Source organism: Hylaeus anthracinus, unplaced genomic scaffold, assembly GCF_026225885.1.
Source record: "Hylaeus anthracinus isolate JK02 unplaced genomic scaffold, UHH_iyHylAnth1.0_haploid 5, whole genome shotgun sequence".
In the NCBI taxonomy this organism is placed as follows: domain Eukaryota; kingdom Metazoa; phylum Arthropoda; class Insecta; order Hymenoptera; family Colletidae; genus Hylaeus; species Hylaeus anthracinus.
This window is the reverse complement of record NW_026535322.1, coordinates 6,868,852-6,887,222: the sequence shown is the minus strand read 5'-3', so window position 1 is coordinate 6,887,222 and position 18,371 is coordinate 6,868,852. Positions and strand designations below refer to the sequence as shown.

At 42.3% G+C, this 18,371-nt stretch overlaps 1 protein-coding gene across 2 annotated transcripts in view; it reads left to right on the top strand.

The window, feature by feature from the left end:
- The first annotated feature begins 282 nt into the window (after positions 1 to 282).
- Positions 283 to 18,371, top strand: part of LOC128895695 (LIM/homeobox protein Lhx3) — a 61,423-nt gene continuing 43,334 nt past the window's right edge. Inside the window, exons 1-2 of one of the 2 annotated variants that reach the window (XM_054158520.1) lie at positions 283 to 2,749; positions 13,977 to 14,021. In XM_054158520.1, coding sequence (XP_054014495.1) covers positions 2,482 to 2,749; positions 13,977 to 14,021 — 313 coding nt within the window. In that variant the 5' untranslated portion in view covers positions 283 to 2,481. The remainder of the gene's footprint in view (positions 2,750 to 13,976; positions 14,022 to 18,371) is intronic. The other variant, XM_054158521.1, reaches the window with a different exon arrangement.

Genomic DNA, 18,371 nt, shown 5'->3' with positions numbered 1-18,371 from the left:
CGGTACGGTGACTCTTGGATTTTAATTCGGATCTCAATCCTCTCGCGATATCACAGTGCGTTTATAGTTCATTCTACAGTTACGTCGGTGAAAGGACCGCGGTGTAATCAATTTAAACTCGCAGAGACGCAGAATCCGTCTAGGATTGATCGCGATGCGACCACGGAAGTTTTTCGATGCACTTTGTAATGACCAATTACGAAACGAGCGTGAATCATGAGAGACCTCCTAAATAGAGGGTGCCAGGGCAACGGGAGATAATCCCGCGCGAGGTGGAGGACGCCGGTTGGCGGCGATATCGAGCGTAACGGTCGATAAAGCGAGTAGGGACGTCGTCGAGTCACGCACGATTTTACAAGGAAAAATCGACGCGATCGGAGCAATATAACCAAGGTTATGGTCGAGATAAACCGGGAGCCCCGATAAGACGTGGACCGTCGCTGCGGACGGACGAGTGCGCGGCTGGCGTCAGGCCCGCTCGGATCTTCCACGAAGGTGTCGAGCTGTCGATTACGCATCTCCACTTGTTGGGACATCGTTCTACGGTTGGAATTTCAGTGGAGGCCATCGCTCGGTGATAGTCTCGTGAACGTCGAGAAAAGTTGACTCGAAAGAGTCGAATCAGTTGATTCGAAAGAGTTGGAAGAGTTGACTCGGGGGATGTTAACTCTCTGTTGCTTAAAAACAATGTAAGCTCGATCCAAACGAAGACAACTAGCCTTCTAGAACATCGAATACACCTGGGTTCGAGGTTAGCTTATGGTCAGTTTGACGTGCTGTGAAATAAACTTTGTGCAATAGATGGTTGATCCTCAATCGCCAAGTGTTTGATGGTTCGTGAACTTCGAGGCTACCTTTCCATCGTAAGGACCGAGTAAGACTGAGGGCGATAAAGTGCTAACTCTTCGTTTCCAAGTGACTTTGTTCGAGGCCTCGATGCTCCATCTTTACAACTCCAAGGACCAAATAGAAGTTGCGCTTTCATTTTCACCTCGGCACACCGGGTAAAACTCACCAAGTGGAGTTCGAGGCCTCGATGATATCCACCTTCGTGACAACTCCAAGGACCGAATAATCTTCGCGTGTCTACGAAACTAAATAAATATCCACGCGAGTTGCCCCTTGAAACTTGATAAAGTTCACGTACAGGGTTCATCCTAACTCTGTTCAATTGTCGATGCTCCAGCACCTTTCGGACGACTCGAAGGACCAAATAAAATCGCAACAGTGACTCCGTAACTTGATAAAGTTCACGTAGAGGGTTAATCGTAACTCTGTTCAAGGCCTCGATGGCCCAGCACCTTTCCGACGACTCGAAGGACCAAATAAAATCACAACAGTGACACCCGTTCGAGGACTCCATCCTTCGAAAAGCCTTCCACTTTGCCCTGGTGCGATAGACGATACCCCCGACCGGCTATGAATCGCATGCGACTCGAGTCGCGTCGTTTCGGGAGCCGTTCGAGTTCATTGGTCATCGACGACGGCGCGTAAACACGCGAAACACGCGCGCAGCACGCGCGCAGCCCGCGTCTCCGCTTTATTGACGGTAAATCGCGCCGGGTTTTCTTCTCGCGGTACTATTTACAAACAAACGTTAGATCCAGGAACGGCGCTGGTAAGCATTCGCAAGCGTTCGTTCGCCACGCTCAGTGATCCGCGGAACAGAGACGTCGGCGGCCGGTCCTGGCCGCGATACGCGATCGTTGAACCGACAAGCGCGCTCGTACAAAGTCATCGGAAGGTGACAAGAGTGGCCCGATCGCCATCGGCATCTACTTCGCGTCAGCGCCGAAGAGATTACGACGGGAACTTTGGACGATCGATCGATAAAGAGGCGCGAACCGATCGTTTCTTTTTTTATTTCGACGATATTGAAACTGGCCGACGTCGGATCTCTGCCTCCGGCTACCATTCGCGACGAGCGGGGTTCCGCGGACCGATCTCGGCTCGACGCGAACCGCGAGTGGAAAGGGGTACGATATCGAGGAGTCGCGTCGAAGGAGGAGGATCAACCGGGATTTTTCTGTGCAACTGTTCGCGAGGGAACTGGGAGAGTGACTCGAAAGTGGGGAGGTCCGAGTGACGGCTACAGTGTTCTCTAGTGGATTCTCGTGTAACAGGAACTCGATTGCCCCGACGATGATCGTCAATTAATCGATCTTAGACGTTACGAGAATCAAGGATCTTTCGAACTTTCTTCTGTTACGAAGTAACCTTCGAACAGAGCCCTCCAACAACCCCTAAGTCGTCGGGAGCTTTCTCCGCGAAAGGCACCCTTTGAATCGAGTTCGCGGACATTCCGGGAAGAGAGACGCGCGTGGGCGGTCGTTCCCGCGATTAGTGTTTCCTGGTGCTAGACTGGAGCTGTATTTGCCGTACGCACCACTGCCGGGGGGTGGCGGAATCCTCCCGGCGGTGAGCAGCGGGCCAGGTTCGGGAGGGTGTCGTCCCGTGCTGTTGGGTGGCGTCGATCTGTCGATGTCGGCGGCGGTGCAGCCGGTCGCGACGCTGCCGACGCTGCCGAGCGGCGGTCCCGCGTCGCACAATCCTCTCCACCATACACCCGTGGGACTTCCTCTGCCTCCTCTGGGGTCTGCGCCCGTGATGATGCCGCGACCACCGACCACCGCAATGCCGCCATTGGGACCGTCTCTGCCACCCGCGCACCAGGACGCCGACTTGGCGGAGGCTGCGCCCAACCAGGACGTCCTGCTTGCTCTCCTCGCCAGGAACAAGAACCTGGAAGGTAAGGATTTCTCGAGAGTTTTTTTTTTTCCTATACCGTCGCGACTCCAGGATGCGATTTTGTCACGCTTCCGAGGGTTGGTTTCTTCAGGAGTCGGGTGGAATGCGTGGAGATATCTTTGGGGGCGTTTAGGGGATTCTTAGGGCGAATTAATACGTTGAAGTTTCGGGCGGTGGAGTATACAAGACGAGAAGGAAGAACGTGGGATGTTGTTTATAAGAGTAAAATTATTCTTTGGCTTTGATATGAGTCGTTCATTGCGCAAATCGATTAGCTCCATAAAAGTAATATTGAGAAACGCGACGAAATAATTGTACATTGCTTTTGAAAATTTCCTTTATAATATAGATTCAAATAAATATTGTATCGGCTTATCTGGAAGGTAATATATTGTATTAGATGAAGTATATTGGAATGGTTGAAAACAAATAAAATGTGTGCATCCCTTAAAAGGTGGAAAGATTATGGAACAAAATGGTACTTATATAATTCAATAAATATATATATCGAAATTCACACGTGCCTTTGAATTTTTCTTAATAATTGGCTCGAACTTTCTGGACAAACTAATAGAATGCATAAATACAGGATAAATATAGTAGCTTCCATCTAACTGTATATACAATTAATAAGAAAGAATGGCCCAAAAATAATCGTCGGTAATTTTACTATTTTTAAGTGCCCGGTAGAGTTAATCGATTTGTGGGGTGAACGACTCATGCATACATGCGAACTATGAATGAATGAATCTTTTGGCAGTTCTCCATGGTGGTAGTTTTTCTATTTTAGTTTTGAGTATCTCGCATCGGAGATACGGTTATAAATTGTGAACAATAGAAGAGGTCCAACAGAAAGATACATATATTACAAGTACAGGATCCCTAGACGAAAACATTATTTCGTTTGAATCTTTTTGCGGAGTTTCGAACTTATCATCGAACGTTGTCGCGTGTATCTTTCTAAAACACGGACGCGACCACGACGACTGACGAGTAAATAAATAATATTCTCATCTAACAATCATGTAAACTTCTTTTCCGTTCGTCCTCGTTAATAATATATAGCCCATTGGATACCATAAAAGTTTACGTCAGAGTTCAATTACCGAGCAAGGTATATCGCCAGCAGCAGGTGTGTTTAATGTTTTACGTATAGAGAAATGCAACGAGCCTGCACCAATCGTCGTCGGAACACGTGCAGCCCGCAACGTGTACCAACGACAATATTATTACACACGAATCCGAATCCGTTGGACTTTACATGTTCGTATCGGCCCGAATACGTTTCGAGCCAAGAGATAAGATACCGATTCCACGCGAGTTTAACGTGTCAAAAGATGCAATAAGCTTGCATCAATTTTTGTCAGAACGCGGATACGTAAGGTTCGTCTTTGTTTTAACCAGATCTCACTCGTCGCTGTGTTAGAATTTGAAGAACGTCTACGTAGACTTTACCGAAGTTATCTAACTATTATCAATCATCGCAATAGCGTCCATATTTGTTTGGGATTACTGGTGCGAATCAAGTAGAAGACGAGTTACATACTTTGTTAATAACGCGCTGAAAGCGGTGATTGATTATTGGCGGGATTGAATTATAGGAATTTATATGAATTAATATCGGTGATTTGAGCAGACTCCCGTAATAAATTCAGTGAAATGTAAAATGAACGTTTGCTCAGTGAGAAAAGCACACTCGGATATTACGTTGAAACGAAAGGAATTTTCCTGAAAATTCAACAATTTTTACCGAACGAAAATTCATTCGGCGTGGTAGCGAGAAATGAATAAACTTTCGAGAATTCGGTGTAAACCTCGCGAATTTTACATAAACGAGACGCTTGTTGAAAGGAACACGTTACGGTTATCTCCGTACGTCCACAGAAGCATCCCGAGATAACAGGGAAGATCTAGTCTCAATGATTCTATCGCAATCGCGAGTTCTTGTAATATCGGATCAGGTTGAAATTTTTGTGCCGCATTACGCGAACACCGACGAGTTCTCTCGATAAGAACTCTCGATCCGAATGCTCGATAAGATTAACGTCCACCTCGAGAACATACGATTGTCACATTTGGAACACCATTCGCTCGTTTTCGTGCGACTTTATAAATGTTCGCGTTCGTTAAATATACAATGACAACGCTAATTGTCGCTACCCTTCGCCTGTTGTATTTTTTTCTGACAGTAAAATGGACGTCGACGAAAATACCACGAGTGAATTATTATTCCAGAGAATTAGTATTCCGCGTCTCGTTCGTTCCTTTTTAGACCTAAAAACTCGCGACGGAAGATAGATGACCCTGGATTGTTAATGCGTCGAAATTGCCGTTGCCTTTCACGTGTAAAACAAATTACTCTACATGCATAATTCACTGACCTTGTCCAGTACCTGACGCATACCTGTCTTTCTTTTCTCCAATCGAATGCTGAATATGGAATCACCGTGGCAGCATGCTCATTACACCGTTCAACCTTCGACTAAAACGTTTAAGCATTCCTATACATCGTCTCGTTATCGTATCCAAATTATTAAATTCGTTCGCGATTCTAGTTTCGCAACTTCTGTGAATGTTTCCTGATCTTCTTTGGAAATAATTCAACTCCTCGAACTCAGGTGGGTTACAAACCATCCCACCTTTTGCTTAGCCTTTACTATTTTCTTTAAAAATATCTTTACGAAATTATTTATAATAAGTGTCGTTGCTGTTCTTCCGATCAGCTGGAATTTTCTTTTTCTTTCGCAATCGCGTGCCTCGAAGAGTCAAAGGATGCAGAATGTAGGTTTCCTTCTAATATTTCATACCCAGAATGCTTTCCATTTCCTTCGCGGCGTCTCCTGCGCGCAGAGAACACGATCAAGTTTTCGCGTGAATTATTTACGCGGTGAATTTCGGTGAGTGGAGCAAGGTCGAAGATTTCTTCGATTCCGAGCATCCCTTATTCGGGGATCCCATCGCGCGAGTTTCCGACTTTCGACCTATGAATATTTATTTCGCTTAATTCGAGCGCGGCCGAGTCGTACGTTCGAAAAATTCGATTTGATTTCGATAAGATTCGATAAGGAAGTTTTGAGATTGCATTTTTGACATCCCATCAAATACGACGAGGCTTTTAACAAAATTTTGATACATTGAATAACATTTTCCTTACTTCGAGCACTCGTACGCCAACATGGAGGATGTTCGTGGAAATAGATACGCTTCCAACGTAATTTAGTTATTGATAGAAACTGATTACATCTGCCGAACGCGAGGACGAATAGTTGATTAAGAGCCGCAGATAATTATTAAATCGTTTCGCCAATAAACTATGTATAAATCGAAATTTACTCTCTATTAACAGCATTCAATCTAAATCTAATCGCGGGGCTCTCGTCGTCCCACCATCGTAAATTTGATACTTGTTAATCATAGAACGCTTAATTTTAAACGTTGCCATCGTAAGTTTAATTTGGCGTTACGAATTGAAGTGGGTTTCAATGTTCGACTAAATTCGTCAAACTTTATTGTTTCACTGAAGTACATTGCCCTTCCACGTTGAAATTTGATCGTGCCTCGCTGTATAGCATCAAAAGAAAATAGAACATTTTTACGAATGGATTATCAATAGAAACAAATAATTAAACACATGTATGAATCAACAGGTGACGATAATGGATGCAAACGAGATAAAGGTGTTGTCACAGTGCAAATGGTGCCTAGAAAAAAACATAAAATTTCTACGAATGAATCATCAAAATAATCAAATAATTAAGCACGAGTATAAATTGACAGGCGACGATGATGGACAAAATGTCTATGAATCGATTACCAAAATAAACGAATAATTAAATATAAATCAGCAGAAAGGTGTTCGAAAGTGCTCCCCTATGGGGTGTATTCGAGTGTTTGGCGAATGGTCGTGTCTCAGGAGTCGATCCAAACAGCTCTACTGCTTTAAACGTTCCTCGATAATAAAGGATAGGCGATGGTACAGTTCGCGGGCCCGCGTAAAGGTTTTGTTAAAAGGGCGCGGTGAGGGTGGTGGATATTTTAATAAGGTAAGTGCTGCAAGGCCGGTTGCTATGCCATTGGGGCGGTTTAATCATGTAATGTGTTCGGAGGCTCGGCCACCCCACAATCAATACGGTATTGCTTCGGGCACGATAGCGAATGTACTTAAATCTAAACCTAAATCTAAACTCAGGCCCAAACACCGGAACGTAAACTGCACGCTAGTTAGCCTTTTACATCCATTAACACGCGTTGGATTCGTTTTCACAGTGGCACGCGTGTGACGTGACCGTGATCCACGTAATAACATCGATATCCTTGGCGCATACATATTTCTTTTATAAACAGCTACTTCACACGATTTTTCGTTTAATACTAATTCGTTTAGATACTATCACGACAGGTCTGGATGTTTAATTAATATTAAAATAGTAATCACCCCGCAATGCCACTGGAGATTCGTGACTCGTGGATCAGCGTTCGATAATTTCGCCAGGTTCTATATTAAGCAGTCCAAAGCTGAATCGAAGTGTTTATATCATCTCCGAATCCAAGGATACGTTTATAGACGACCAGAGGATCGGAATATCCTACACGTCGATGGTAAACTATATCGAAGTATTCATAGCAACGAAACCAAATCTGAATCCATGTGTAATTTATCCGCGGGTTATTATAGTCCGCGTCAGCGATTAATTGCAGTACGACGGTTGAACGTCAAAATAATTAAGTCTGGCTTCGGTGACTCAATTAGAGGTTCGTTTTCGTCGTGTGCCAATGGTGGGCGACGTCGATAAACACACCGTTGGAGCCGCGGAAGCGGAAGTAGCACACGAGTAGACGATCAAACGGCGCGGAGCCATAAAACGCGCGAAAAGAGATTTCGAATGGAGAGTTGAGACGAGGACCGCGGTCTGATAAGGTGTAGAAAGCTCCAATGAGGATGTCAAGCATCCCTCGGGTAAACGGTTACCATAGGAAACGGCGGCTCATGGCGAATGGGAGCTGGGGATGGAAAGAAAATGGCGGCTGGTTAGAGGGCGCGTAGGACTCGCGTGCAGGGGTGGCAGAGCCGGCGGGAAAATCGGGATGAAGGTTTTCGCGTCTTTGTGCGCTACGACGACGCGAGGCTTCGTCCGAAAGAGACGAACCCTTAAGTACAAGCTTTGTCGCTCAAAAGTGAAGGGTATTCGATACGTCTAATAAATCAATCTTCGATAGGCGACATTGTTCCATTCGTTGAATCTGAAATTTATTCAACTTTCAAAATATATTTTAGAATTTTGCACTTTTAGCAACAACGTATGCCTATGAAAATATCTAAAGCACTCTTTGGAGAACCGTTTATAATTTTGTACTGAATGAGCACTCATTGCTTGATTAGGGACATTTAGATTATGGGTTTATGAAGCACAAAATATATACTCGGTAAATACTCGTCACTAGACTGTGAATTTTATTCATTTATAAGAAACAATAATTGTATGGAAAATATACATGAAATATTCTCGTTAAACATTCGTCACCAGACTGTGAATTTTATTCATTTGTAAGAAACAATAATTGTATGGAAAATATACATGAAATATGCGTAATGTACGGTGCAGATACCTTTTGATTATTTTTAGCATATATATTTATTATACAACTTACTACCACGAACGCATAAAATCCGCAGTCTACAGCATAGACTCCACGCATCACTTTTCATGTAGCGAATAATTAATTCAACCATGAAAGCAGGGGATGGTAATGCCGGTTTCATCGCGAATAATATACAAAATACACGCGCACATGGAAGCTAGGATATCAATATCATTACGTCGACTACTCAAACATATTCTATAAACCTGTACATTCGTACATTTTCTGCATTAACATACATCGTTAACATGTTACGCGTAAAATCAACAACCTAGTCGGAACAGCGTTCCGTGGTAGGAAGGAATGAATTCGACCACCGTAAGGGATGATAATGGCGGTTTCATCGCGAATCGATTACAACGCCAGGGGCACAGTAAATTTCTCGACGTAATAAAAAGTTGCCCCGATCCTTTTTCCTCCGTATAAAAGCGCCGGAACATTTTTCCCACCTACATTTCTCTTGGCGAACTCGCGGACCGGCGAGAGGGAATTGCTTCCCAAGTCGAAAGTTTCTGCGGTTGCGGTGGTTTCCCCCCTCTCCGCCGCCCCTTCCAATTTTTTTTTCTCCTTCCTTTCTTCTTTTCCATGTCTTTTTTTTTCACGGCATCGCCGCATCTCCACCTCCCACGCCAAAAAGCCGTGGAAAACGAGCAACGCTCTTCCGGGGCGTATCTCTTCGTTTTCTCGCCACCGACTTCGCCCCGAGCGACCACTCGGTTTGATACATCGGCCTTGTAACGTCGTTAAACACCGGTTATCGACCAGCTATGACCGCTATTCTGTCTTTACGAGGGAAAATTATTAGACGCCCACGCGTGTCCATGTATCATCGCGACGTGGCCTCGAGACGAATCGCTGGGGGATGAAAAAGAAGCTCCGAGGAATGTTTACGATGTTGCTTTTTAATGGGGCACACGTGTATTTTTATAAACAGCTACTTGGGACGATTTTTCGTTTAATATTCATTCGCGAGACACTATTACGACAGGTCTGGGTTGTTATTTCTAAGCTTGTGCACATAAAGCAAGTCACGTTTCTTTATTTTTTGGGCAAGTTTCGCGTACACTGTAATAATTAGGCATGAAAGATGGTGTCTTTGCTACGGTGAACCACGCCAGACGGGTTTGTGCTACAGCGGAGTACTTGAAAAACTTTTTACCTAGGCAACGTTAAATGATCTCCAACAGAAATGAAAATGTTAGGAGAACCGTAAAGTAAGGAAAATTTTATCGGACATTCATTTATTAAAGAAATCTTAAATACTAATCGACAAATAATTCCAACACTTTTTTCCAGCGCAAAGGCAGTCATTTCATCCCCTTTTTAAAAGAGTCCTTCCATTTTTCATTGAAAAACATTTCCCAAGTCGAAGACGTTTCGATTACTTTTCGGTCCCTCCAACATTACATTTTAATGTATCATACAGTTTCTACCCTTATAAAAGAATAGTTTGAAATATCAAACCTCGGTATTTATTTATGCAAGTTCACTCGAACTGATTTCACCCAACTACGCCCTCCAAACCAACATACTTCCACAACCACATAAACACCGCTCAACGCCACGCACTTCCGTCCTTCTTATTTACATTGCAGGAAAAAATTCCCCGAAACACCAGCCCCTTTTCCCAGCCTGGAAAAGTCACCCTTTCCCCGGGTCACGGTCCCACGAGTATATCCCAAAGATCGAAGCAACAAATAAAAAAAAGAAAAAACGAAACTATCGATCAAAGCTCAAATTCGAAATGTCGGACAGGAGACGGTCGACGAGCGAGGAAAAAAGACGCGCCTGTAACTCGACGCCGAGGCTCGACGCGTGCCCGAAGGACCCAGGATACGGTACGTTTCCCAGAGACACTTTACGCGCCGCTTGCCCTTCTCCGTGTACTCGCGGTCGTGTTTTATCGGGCCATTAATTTTCGCAACCGAGAAACGCCGCGCGGTGAAAAGCCACTTCCCGTCGCGGCGTTTTCCAACTTTTTACAGTTGCCGAGTATCGCGGCCGAGTTACGACGCCGTAACACCTACGTCAACGTAATCCGCGATGCAACCCGGTCTTTGGACGTCTGCTCGTTGGCTGAGGGTGGCGCCGGAAGGGTGGATCCAAAGATTTCATCGGGGAGGCATCGAGCTTCCAGGGCGGACGGCTAGATTAAATTGAATATCATTAAAGTTACTTGCGTAAATAAATACAAAGGTTGATGTTTCAAACTTTCGATAGGGTAGGAAATAGATGAAGCATTAAAATATAATAGTGATTATTTATTAGACTGCGGATCTTTATGCATTTAAAGAAAATTTGAATGTGCTAGAAGATACAAAATGCAAGTATGCAAGAATATAGATAAGATTGAAATTAAAGTTCATGTTGTAGTATTTGCAGAATAAAATAAATTCCTATTTAGGTTCAATTTTTGTAGGCACGTTCGCGATTTTATTTTGTATAAAGATCCGCAGTCTAGTTATTATCGTTGAGGAGAACATTATATGTTAACAGTTATTTATTAGCGTGATAGCTGATCAAAATAACCCTGTTTTATAAAAGTATGATAAATGACGAAAACTGTCGAACAATAAATTACCTCATTTCGAAAGGGTTGAATTTTGGTACATTAGTAATTGGTAATTAGTAATTAGTCGTTAGTGACCAACAAAGAAATATTGTCGGACGTTTTACGTGAAACATGAGGGGAGGCAACCTGTGAAATCATGGCAACCACTTCATTCAGAGGTTTTCTTTAAAACCTTGTTTATATTCAAAGTGTAACCGTCGATTAAATTAATTAAAATCGCTAGAATGAATTTTATTCGTAATTACTTAAATAAAAACGTGACAAGAATTCACTTTTGTCTCAATAAATTACTGATTTATCAGGGTTAATGAGTGTTCAAATAAAATGTTTCAGTCCAGTAAAATATCGAATCCCTATGTTACATTTACATAACGATTATTGAACAATCGTTCGTGCCGCTCAGAAGTTGATTATCGTTCAACCTTGTCAATCTATCAAACACGGTGACAAGTCTTCGAGTGGTCTGATACGTCCTACCGGTGGTGTATAAGCAATTAACGTAATTGAATTTCGGTTTACTCGAAGATACACGTTTTTCGCCTTTGTATATAAACTTCTGTGTATTTACCGACGCGGGTAACGCTTTCTTTTACTGCACGACGAAATAACGATAAATGCGCGAATGCTGTAATTATAGAACACGAAATTTGTTGTACTGATAACGCACAGCGACAAGAATCGACCTCCTTTGCCGATAGCTTAGATAATCGCTGTTACATACAACGTCATCGATTCCAGCGAAAGCCTGAAGAGGCTGATGCTCGATAAGATTAAGAATTTCGTCTGGCATACTGTTTGTTAAGACGTTAAATATAAATACGCCGGACCGTGGAGACGAATTTCGCAATAATATTTCAGCGGAGTTGCTCGTGATTTATGTAACAGAAGAAAAAAGAGAGAAATGAGGAAAAGGGAGGATCGTTATGTTTATATATTTTTCATAGCCTTCGGGTGCTTTTTACTCAAGGTGACAAACAACGGAGACCAACTACATAGAAAGAAGTTGGGACACTGTGTAATTACTTCGTTTTAAAATTACTCATCGAGGAGGAATTTCTATATATATAAGAAAAAGGAGAAACGAGGAAAAGGAGAGGATCAATAATTGTATATATTTATCACAGCCTTTTAGTGCCACTTGGAAACAATCGTTTCTACCATCGCGCGAGAAAAACGAAGAAGGGCGTAAAAATCTCGACACGAGGCACTCGAAACGATTCGATCTCGATCCTCCGCAAACATCGAACCGCAACAGCGATACGTACCAGCGAAATAGCGTGTAATACGAAACGTTCCGGCGAAAACTCGAGGGGGTTCGAAGCTGGTTTCGCGTTGCCTGTATACTGTGGGAACGCGTGACTCGGGGTTGTTTTCCTTGTAGGCGGTGCTCGTGGATCCTTTTCGGGTTTGCGGTTCGGTTTTTCGACCCGTGCGGATGTTGTGCCCGTTTTTCCAACGCCACGTGACTCCTCGATAATGTTTCGGCGGGCGTAATCACGTGTGCCCTCCTCTTCGGGCACGCGTGCCCCATTGTTAACCGAGTTTACGCGATCAGAGATTAAGTGGCCCTTGATGGGAACTAAACGCCGTTTAAACCGCACTCGCGATTACGCGCGATAAAAGAATGTTTTCTGCTGGCGATTGTTACGACATTCGTAGTTACGCAACGACGATCGACGAACCCTTAACGAGGGTTTTCAAGCTAACCTTCTATGGGCTCGTGTATACTTCAGGTCACGCGATGTATCGACATTTTACCAAATAATAAAGTCTTATAAATAATTAAATCAAGTGACAGGTTGGATATTTTCAAATGTTAGGTTGTCCCGAAAGTTACTTTCGTAATTTGCAGTCAATTATTTTGCGCGGTAGTGTTTATATAAATAGACAATCCAACTTCTTAGATGTTGATGTTGTAACAGTAATGGAGCAAAATGAATCGTACACAATTCAATAATGTAACGTTAGACATAAAATATTGTGTATGTATTACTTATTAATAAAACGAAAGAAACTTTTGGGATAACCTAATATATACTTTATGGATATTTATAATGAAACATTTATTTGAAAATATCAAACCTATCATATCATTTAGACAGATTACTTTAATAGACATAAAAGGTGAATATTTATGGGACTGACTGTATGTATTAATTACGTAATAACTCTGTGATAACTAATGAACGTTATGGATGGCAGTTGGCAGCAGCAAGTTGTTTGCAGACAAAATAAGGGGTTAAAATAATAATTATTTCCTGCAATTCTGAATGTTTAATATAAATGTTTGATACGCATGTTGAAAGTACCTGTCTCGAACAGTACTTCTGGCAATTTTTATTTAGAAAAAGTAGTCGCACCACACTACTGGAATTTTTTGAACGAAACAATGTAATAACCACTTTTCTTTGCAGCTTTCAAATGAACCCTAATGCGAATTATTATCAATTACAGCCATAAATATTCTACGTTGTATTCGGTATATTCATTTTTTAGAAAGTTTAATGTAGACGCCTAATATTTGCTTGCTTGGACCACATTTGTTTAACGTTAAATAAGATTACGATTGATCACTGTCGATTTGGCTATCGAAGTGTACGTCTAAATCTATCCAGGCTATGAATGAGGATATTGCACAGGTAGGTCCACGACGAGCGTGCTCGTTTCCCAGGTAAATTATTTACGATCGCGTTGCGAGAAAAGTGCCATCAAGTTGAAGCACAGCTGACACGATGTTCTATAAAAACGTTACGGTGGTTGCCACGATAAGACACCACATTGTCCCCGACATGTCTAAATCCTCGCGATGAAACCTCGAGATAGTAAAAACACCCCGGAGTTAATCAGAGTTTCTCTTTGTTTAAATTAATTTTATTCCCTACCAGCGCTCACGCGTCTCCTTCACAACTCTTCTTTATTAACGTTACAAACTTCTATTATACTTTATTGTATTTAAGTTGTACACACGGTTTGCTTTAACCGACTTAATTAGTTTATTCTTTTCCTTTTGTTTTAGAACGGAAGATTGAAACACCAAGCTGTTTTCCGATCAAGGAAGAACGTGAGTCTTTTTTTATTTGATATTTATTTTTTTTTTTCCAAATTCTCTCCCATCTCGCGATCCACACGTGACAATATCCTCACATTCATCCACACCACCGTCGTCGTCCTACGTCTAATCGGATGACAATCATCCTCCACCTAGTAAGCTTGTATTTATAAAAACAATCGAAACATTTATTCGAGCATTTTAATACGAATTCGTACGCGCAAAGTGTTTTCGAATTTCCCTAAAAAAAATCGTACCCTCGTCGGCTACGGTAGGATCATTTATCGAAAGCAACCGAAGATCCTCGACGAGGGCTGACCCTTGCCCTTTGGAAGTGGTCATCGAGCCCGATGCTGCAGGGGTACCGAGACATTAAGTACAAGATCATCGACTCTGTCCCATATGTCGTCGAGGACGTAGTGTCAGGCTCGGCAGTTGGTCGCACTCGATCCACAATGACGTTGTTACGTGCGATTACGAGTTGTCTTTCGAGTTGTTTATCATCCACCCAGGGTATCCTCGAAAAGTTTCAAAGCCGAGTGGCGCAGCTTCCATCGAATATGCGGGCTCTCATTGGCCCCCTCCTTCCTGCGCGACGCTTTGAAACGTTTTATGGGAACATCAAAGACATTTTACTCGATGACTCCGCGATCGATTCTTAATACTTTACGCAAAGATTGTATTTATAAGCTTTAGTGGAGTTCACGTTGTTGGTTGCTGTATATTGTTGCTGTAATTGTAGCAGCGCTTAATTTTTTAGGGTGATGGGACCAGAAACTTTAATATACCTTTCAACAGTATGCAGGATGTGTTGAATAATATATTAATGGAGGGTAAAGTAAACTTTACGTGGCTTTTTAGTTTCATTGCGAAGATCCTGGAATTAATGTGTTGTTGATTGTTGTATTGGTACTCGCATTGCTTAATTTTTGGCGGTGATGGGACCAGAAACTTTAATATACCTTTCAACAGTATGCAGGATGTGTTGTTATTACTTGCAATGGTGCCACAAACAGATTTAATATCTTTATTAACAGTATAATAATCTATAACAATAATACTGTTGGTGCTTAAATCGTAGCTTAAGTGGTTAATAAACGAATTAATGTAGAAAATCTTTCTCTAAACAGTGACAGGACAATAATTGAAGTGTTACACAGTGTTTTCTTCCTTTACTCCTTTTTATTTCCACTAATACACTCGAAACTCGGCTCACGCTAACCGTCGCTCCATTTTATTTGGCCCCCGGCTAACAAAAAACGTCGTGTGCCACTGTTTCAAAGTCGAGGCACACAGAAGTTATTTGCGTAGAGACGCGTAAGTCGCGACAGCGACAAAAGCGTAGCACCTACGATCTTAGGTAGGAGAAAGGAAACGTGCGCGAGGGAACGCGTGCATATTCATCGGGCGCACATGGTGCCAGAAGCGACGGGGCACCAGTTGCCCCGACACGCTCCTGGCACGTGTGCCTCACGTGCCGGGTCTGATGAGTGGATTGTTCATTCCGACGTTTCGTGAGCCATTTCTGATCCAACCTGAGAGAACCCTGGTCCCGTGCAACACCCTCCACCGAGGGATAATGGAGTAATAATTGACAAACCAAGAAACGAGTTGCAGTTCACTTGTTGGCGCGAGCATTTGCTTATGTAAATACATATTAAAACATACACACGGTCAGTTCCATATATATCGCCACTCCTCTACGTCTATTGAAGAAATTTGTTTAAATCGAATGGTGGGTTTGATGTTTCCAAGTGTACGTTTGTATAAATATGTTGATGCGTGCATCACCGTCTATAAGTCACCGACACTTGCTCGTTTTCAGCAAAATAATCATTAAAACACAGATACAGCTCTCTAGCTTCATTTTATCGTTGATTTTGTAATATTAAATTATTTTACGATAAAGAAGTAGTCTGTATAAATATATACATGTATAAGCTTGTTCATATATATATAATAACTAAATGAAATGATAGTTTCGATATTACCGAATGAATTTTTTATTATAAAAATATATATATATGTACATAAATATAATAAAAAATTCATTCGGTAATATCGAAACTATCATTTAATTTAGTCAGACTTCATCAATACACGTAGTAAGGAAGAATATTTATGGTATTGACTGTTCGTGAAATACATAACGTAATAAGATAAGTATGTAACGTATTAGAATGATTTTTCTGGTGAGAAGTAAGTTTTCAATATAATTTAATATAAAGGAAATAGAAATTATTTCATACTTTTAACTTAGCACGTTGATTGAGTACATCAGTTGAATCTATTACTGGTTATATATCTAATTAATTCGTTAAGTCGTCAGGCATCGTTGACAGAGGATATAATAACGAAAAATGATTTCAATAAAAATGTATCTATAATTATTTCTCAACAGAAAAGTCGTTGGAAGAACACGCAAAAGATTCACCTACTTGTGTATCTCTTCAGTTGATTGAGACATCGAAGCTCTCCAAACTCGAGCGAATTATTTCGACCTCCTCCACTTGAAGCCTAATTGAATCTACCGGCATACAATTTCCCAACCACCCTCGAACGACGTTTTTCTGAGTCTTCCGTCGTAGAAGAATTACACGGCAGGGCAGTAGCGTCGCGACGTCTGCCCAGCGAATCGATAATGCCCACCGGTGTCCACAACTCCATTAAGATAATTGTGTGGCCGCTTTATTTCTCTTTCCATTTGTCCATCTATCCGTCCGACTACGTAACCGTCTCGCTCGAGTCTCCTCGCGTGCACGAACAAGCTGAAACACGGAACAGAAAGAGGGAAACTAACAAGCGAGTTCCGCGAGTCCTGGGGACTCCATCGTACAGGACGAAACACTCCGCGCTATTCGTCCGACCGGAATAGTTTCATTGTAATGCCGGTGAATCTTCAGCAAACTCGTTTCCACGTTTTCCCCGCTCTCGAGGATCGTCTGACGCTAACTTTCAGCCAGTCCTGCGGTTTTTTTTTTTAACGAGAGAAGGGAAATTTAGATTTTTATGAGTTGGTTTTAAAATGATCGAGAGCGGAATGAAATGCGAGTGAAAGGTAAGAAGTTTCTAGAGAAAATTCAAATTACTGTCTAGGTTTATTCCGAGCACCGGCTGACGCTAATTTTCGGCGAGAACTACGGTTTCCTGGAAGGAGAGGGAAATTTAGACTTTTATAAGTTGGTTTCAAGATGATTCAGAGTAGAATGAAATGGAGGTGAAATGTAAGGAGTTCTCAGAAAAAATGTTAAGTACTTGCTTGTTGTCGAGTGTCGTCTGACGCTGATTTGGATTTGTCTTTTACGGTTTTCAGTGCGGAAAGAACAAATTGACTCCTCGTCATTCATCTCTGCGGCGATTCTATTTCGCTGGTGTTATTACAGAGAGCGAAACGAAACTCCCGAGGGAATAGTAATCGGTGGACTGCGGATCATTATGCATTTATAGGAAATTTGAATGTACAAGGACCTACAAAATGCGAGCAATATGCAAGAATATAAAAAAGACTGAAAGTAGGTTTAATTCTTGTAGGAACGTTCGCGAAGATTTTATTTTGCATAAAGATCCGCAGTGTAGTAATCGGTTTCCAGGAAAATTGAATTCCTAAAACAATGTACAATGTACATAGAAGGTTTCGTACGCTCGATAGTTTAATAATTATTCCACTGTCACGATCTCTACCTTTGACAGGGTTTTTCAAATTTCATTTGCAACCCTTTTGGGAACCGATACACAGCAAGCAACAAACAGAGACACCCTCTGACGGAAATCAGCCCGAAGGCACGGCAGAAATGGTACTAACGGCCCCGGGCGATAATTATAGTCGTCAAACGTGGAGATTAAATAGTATTGTAACAAAGTGGCAGAAAAAGCAGCGGACAAAGCGCCTTAGCGTCCGAGCAACGCTCCCAGCGACGTTTTGGCTATCTTCGTCGAGTACTTGGCTTAAGAGGATTGAACAGGTCACGTGTCGACCCGTGTCTACCGGATGTCATGGTTTTGTCGCGTTTAACGCCTCTTCGGAGCGTTTCGCTCCGCGGTAAAGCCATGGGCGTTTCCTTTTTCCGCCCAAATGATCGATGGTCTGGTTCTAGCTCGTGCCATGAGAAACGAGCTCGTATCTGTCGGTGTGACGAGCATATTCTTGGACGCGTCACAAATTTCACTGGGTTAACTCTTTCACCCGCCGATTTTCATTTGTCTTACGAACGGGAACAAATCTTTCTCAGATCGACCTTACTTACACGATGTTTTGACACGTTGACTGCCAGACAAATAACATCAATTTCTGCTAGGATTAAATGTGCCCATAATTACGAAAGTAGTCTAAGTCATACATTTCTTGAAAAAGAAATTACATTG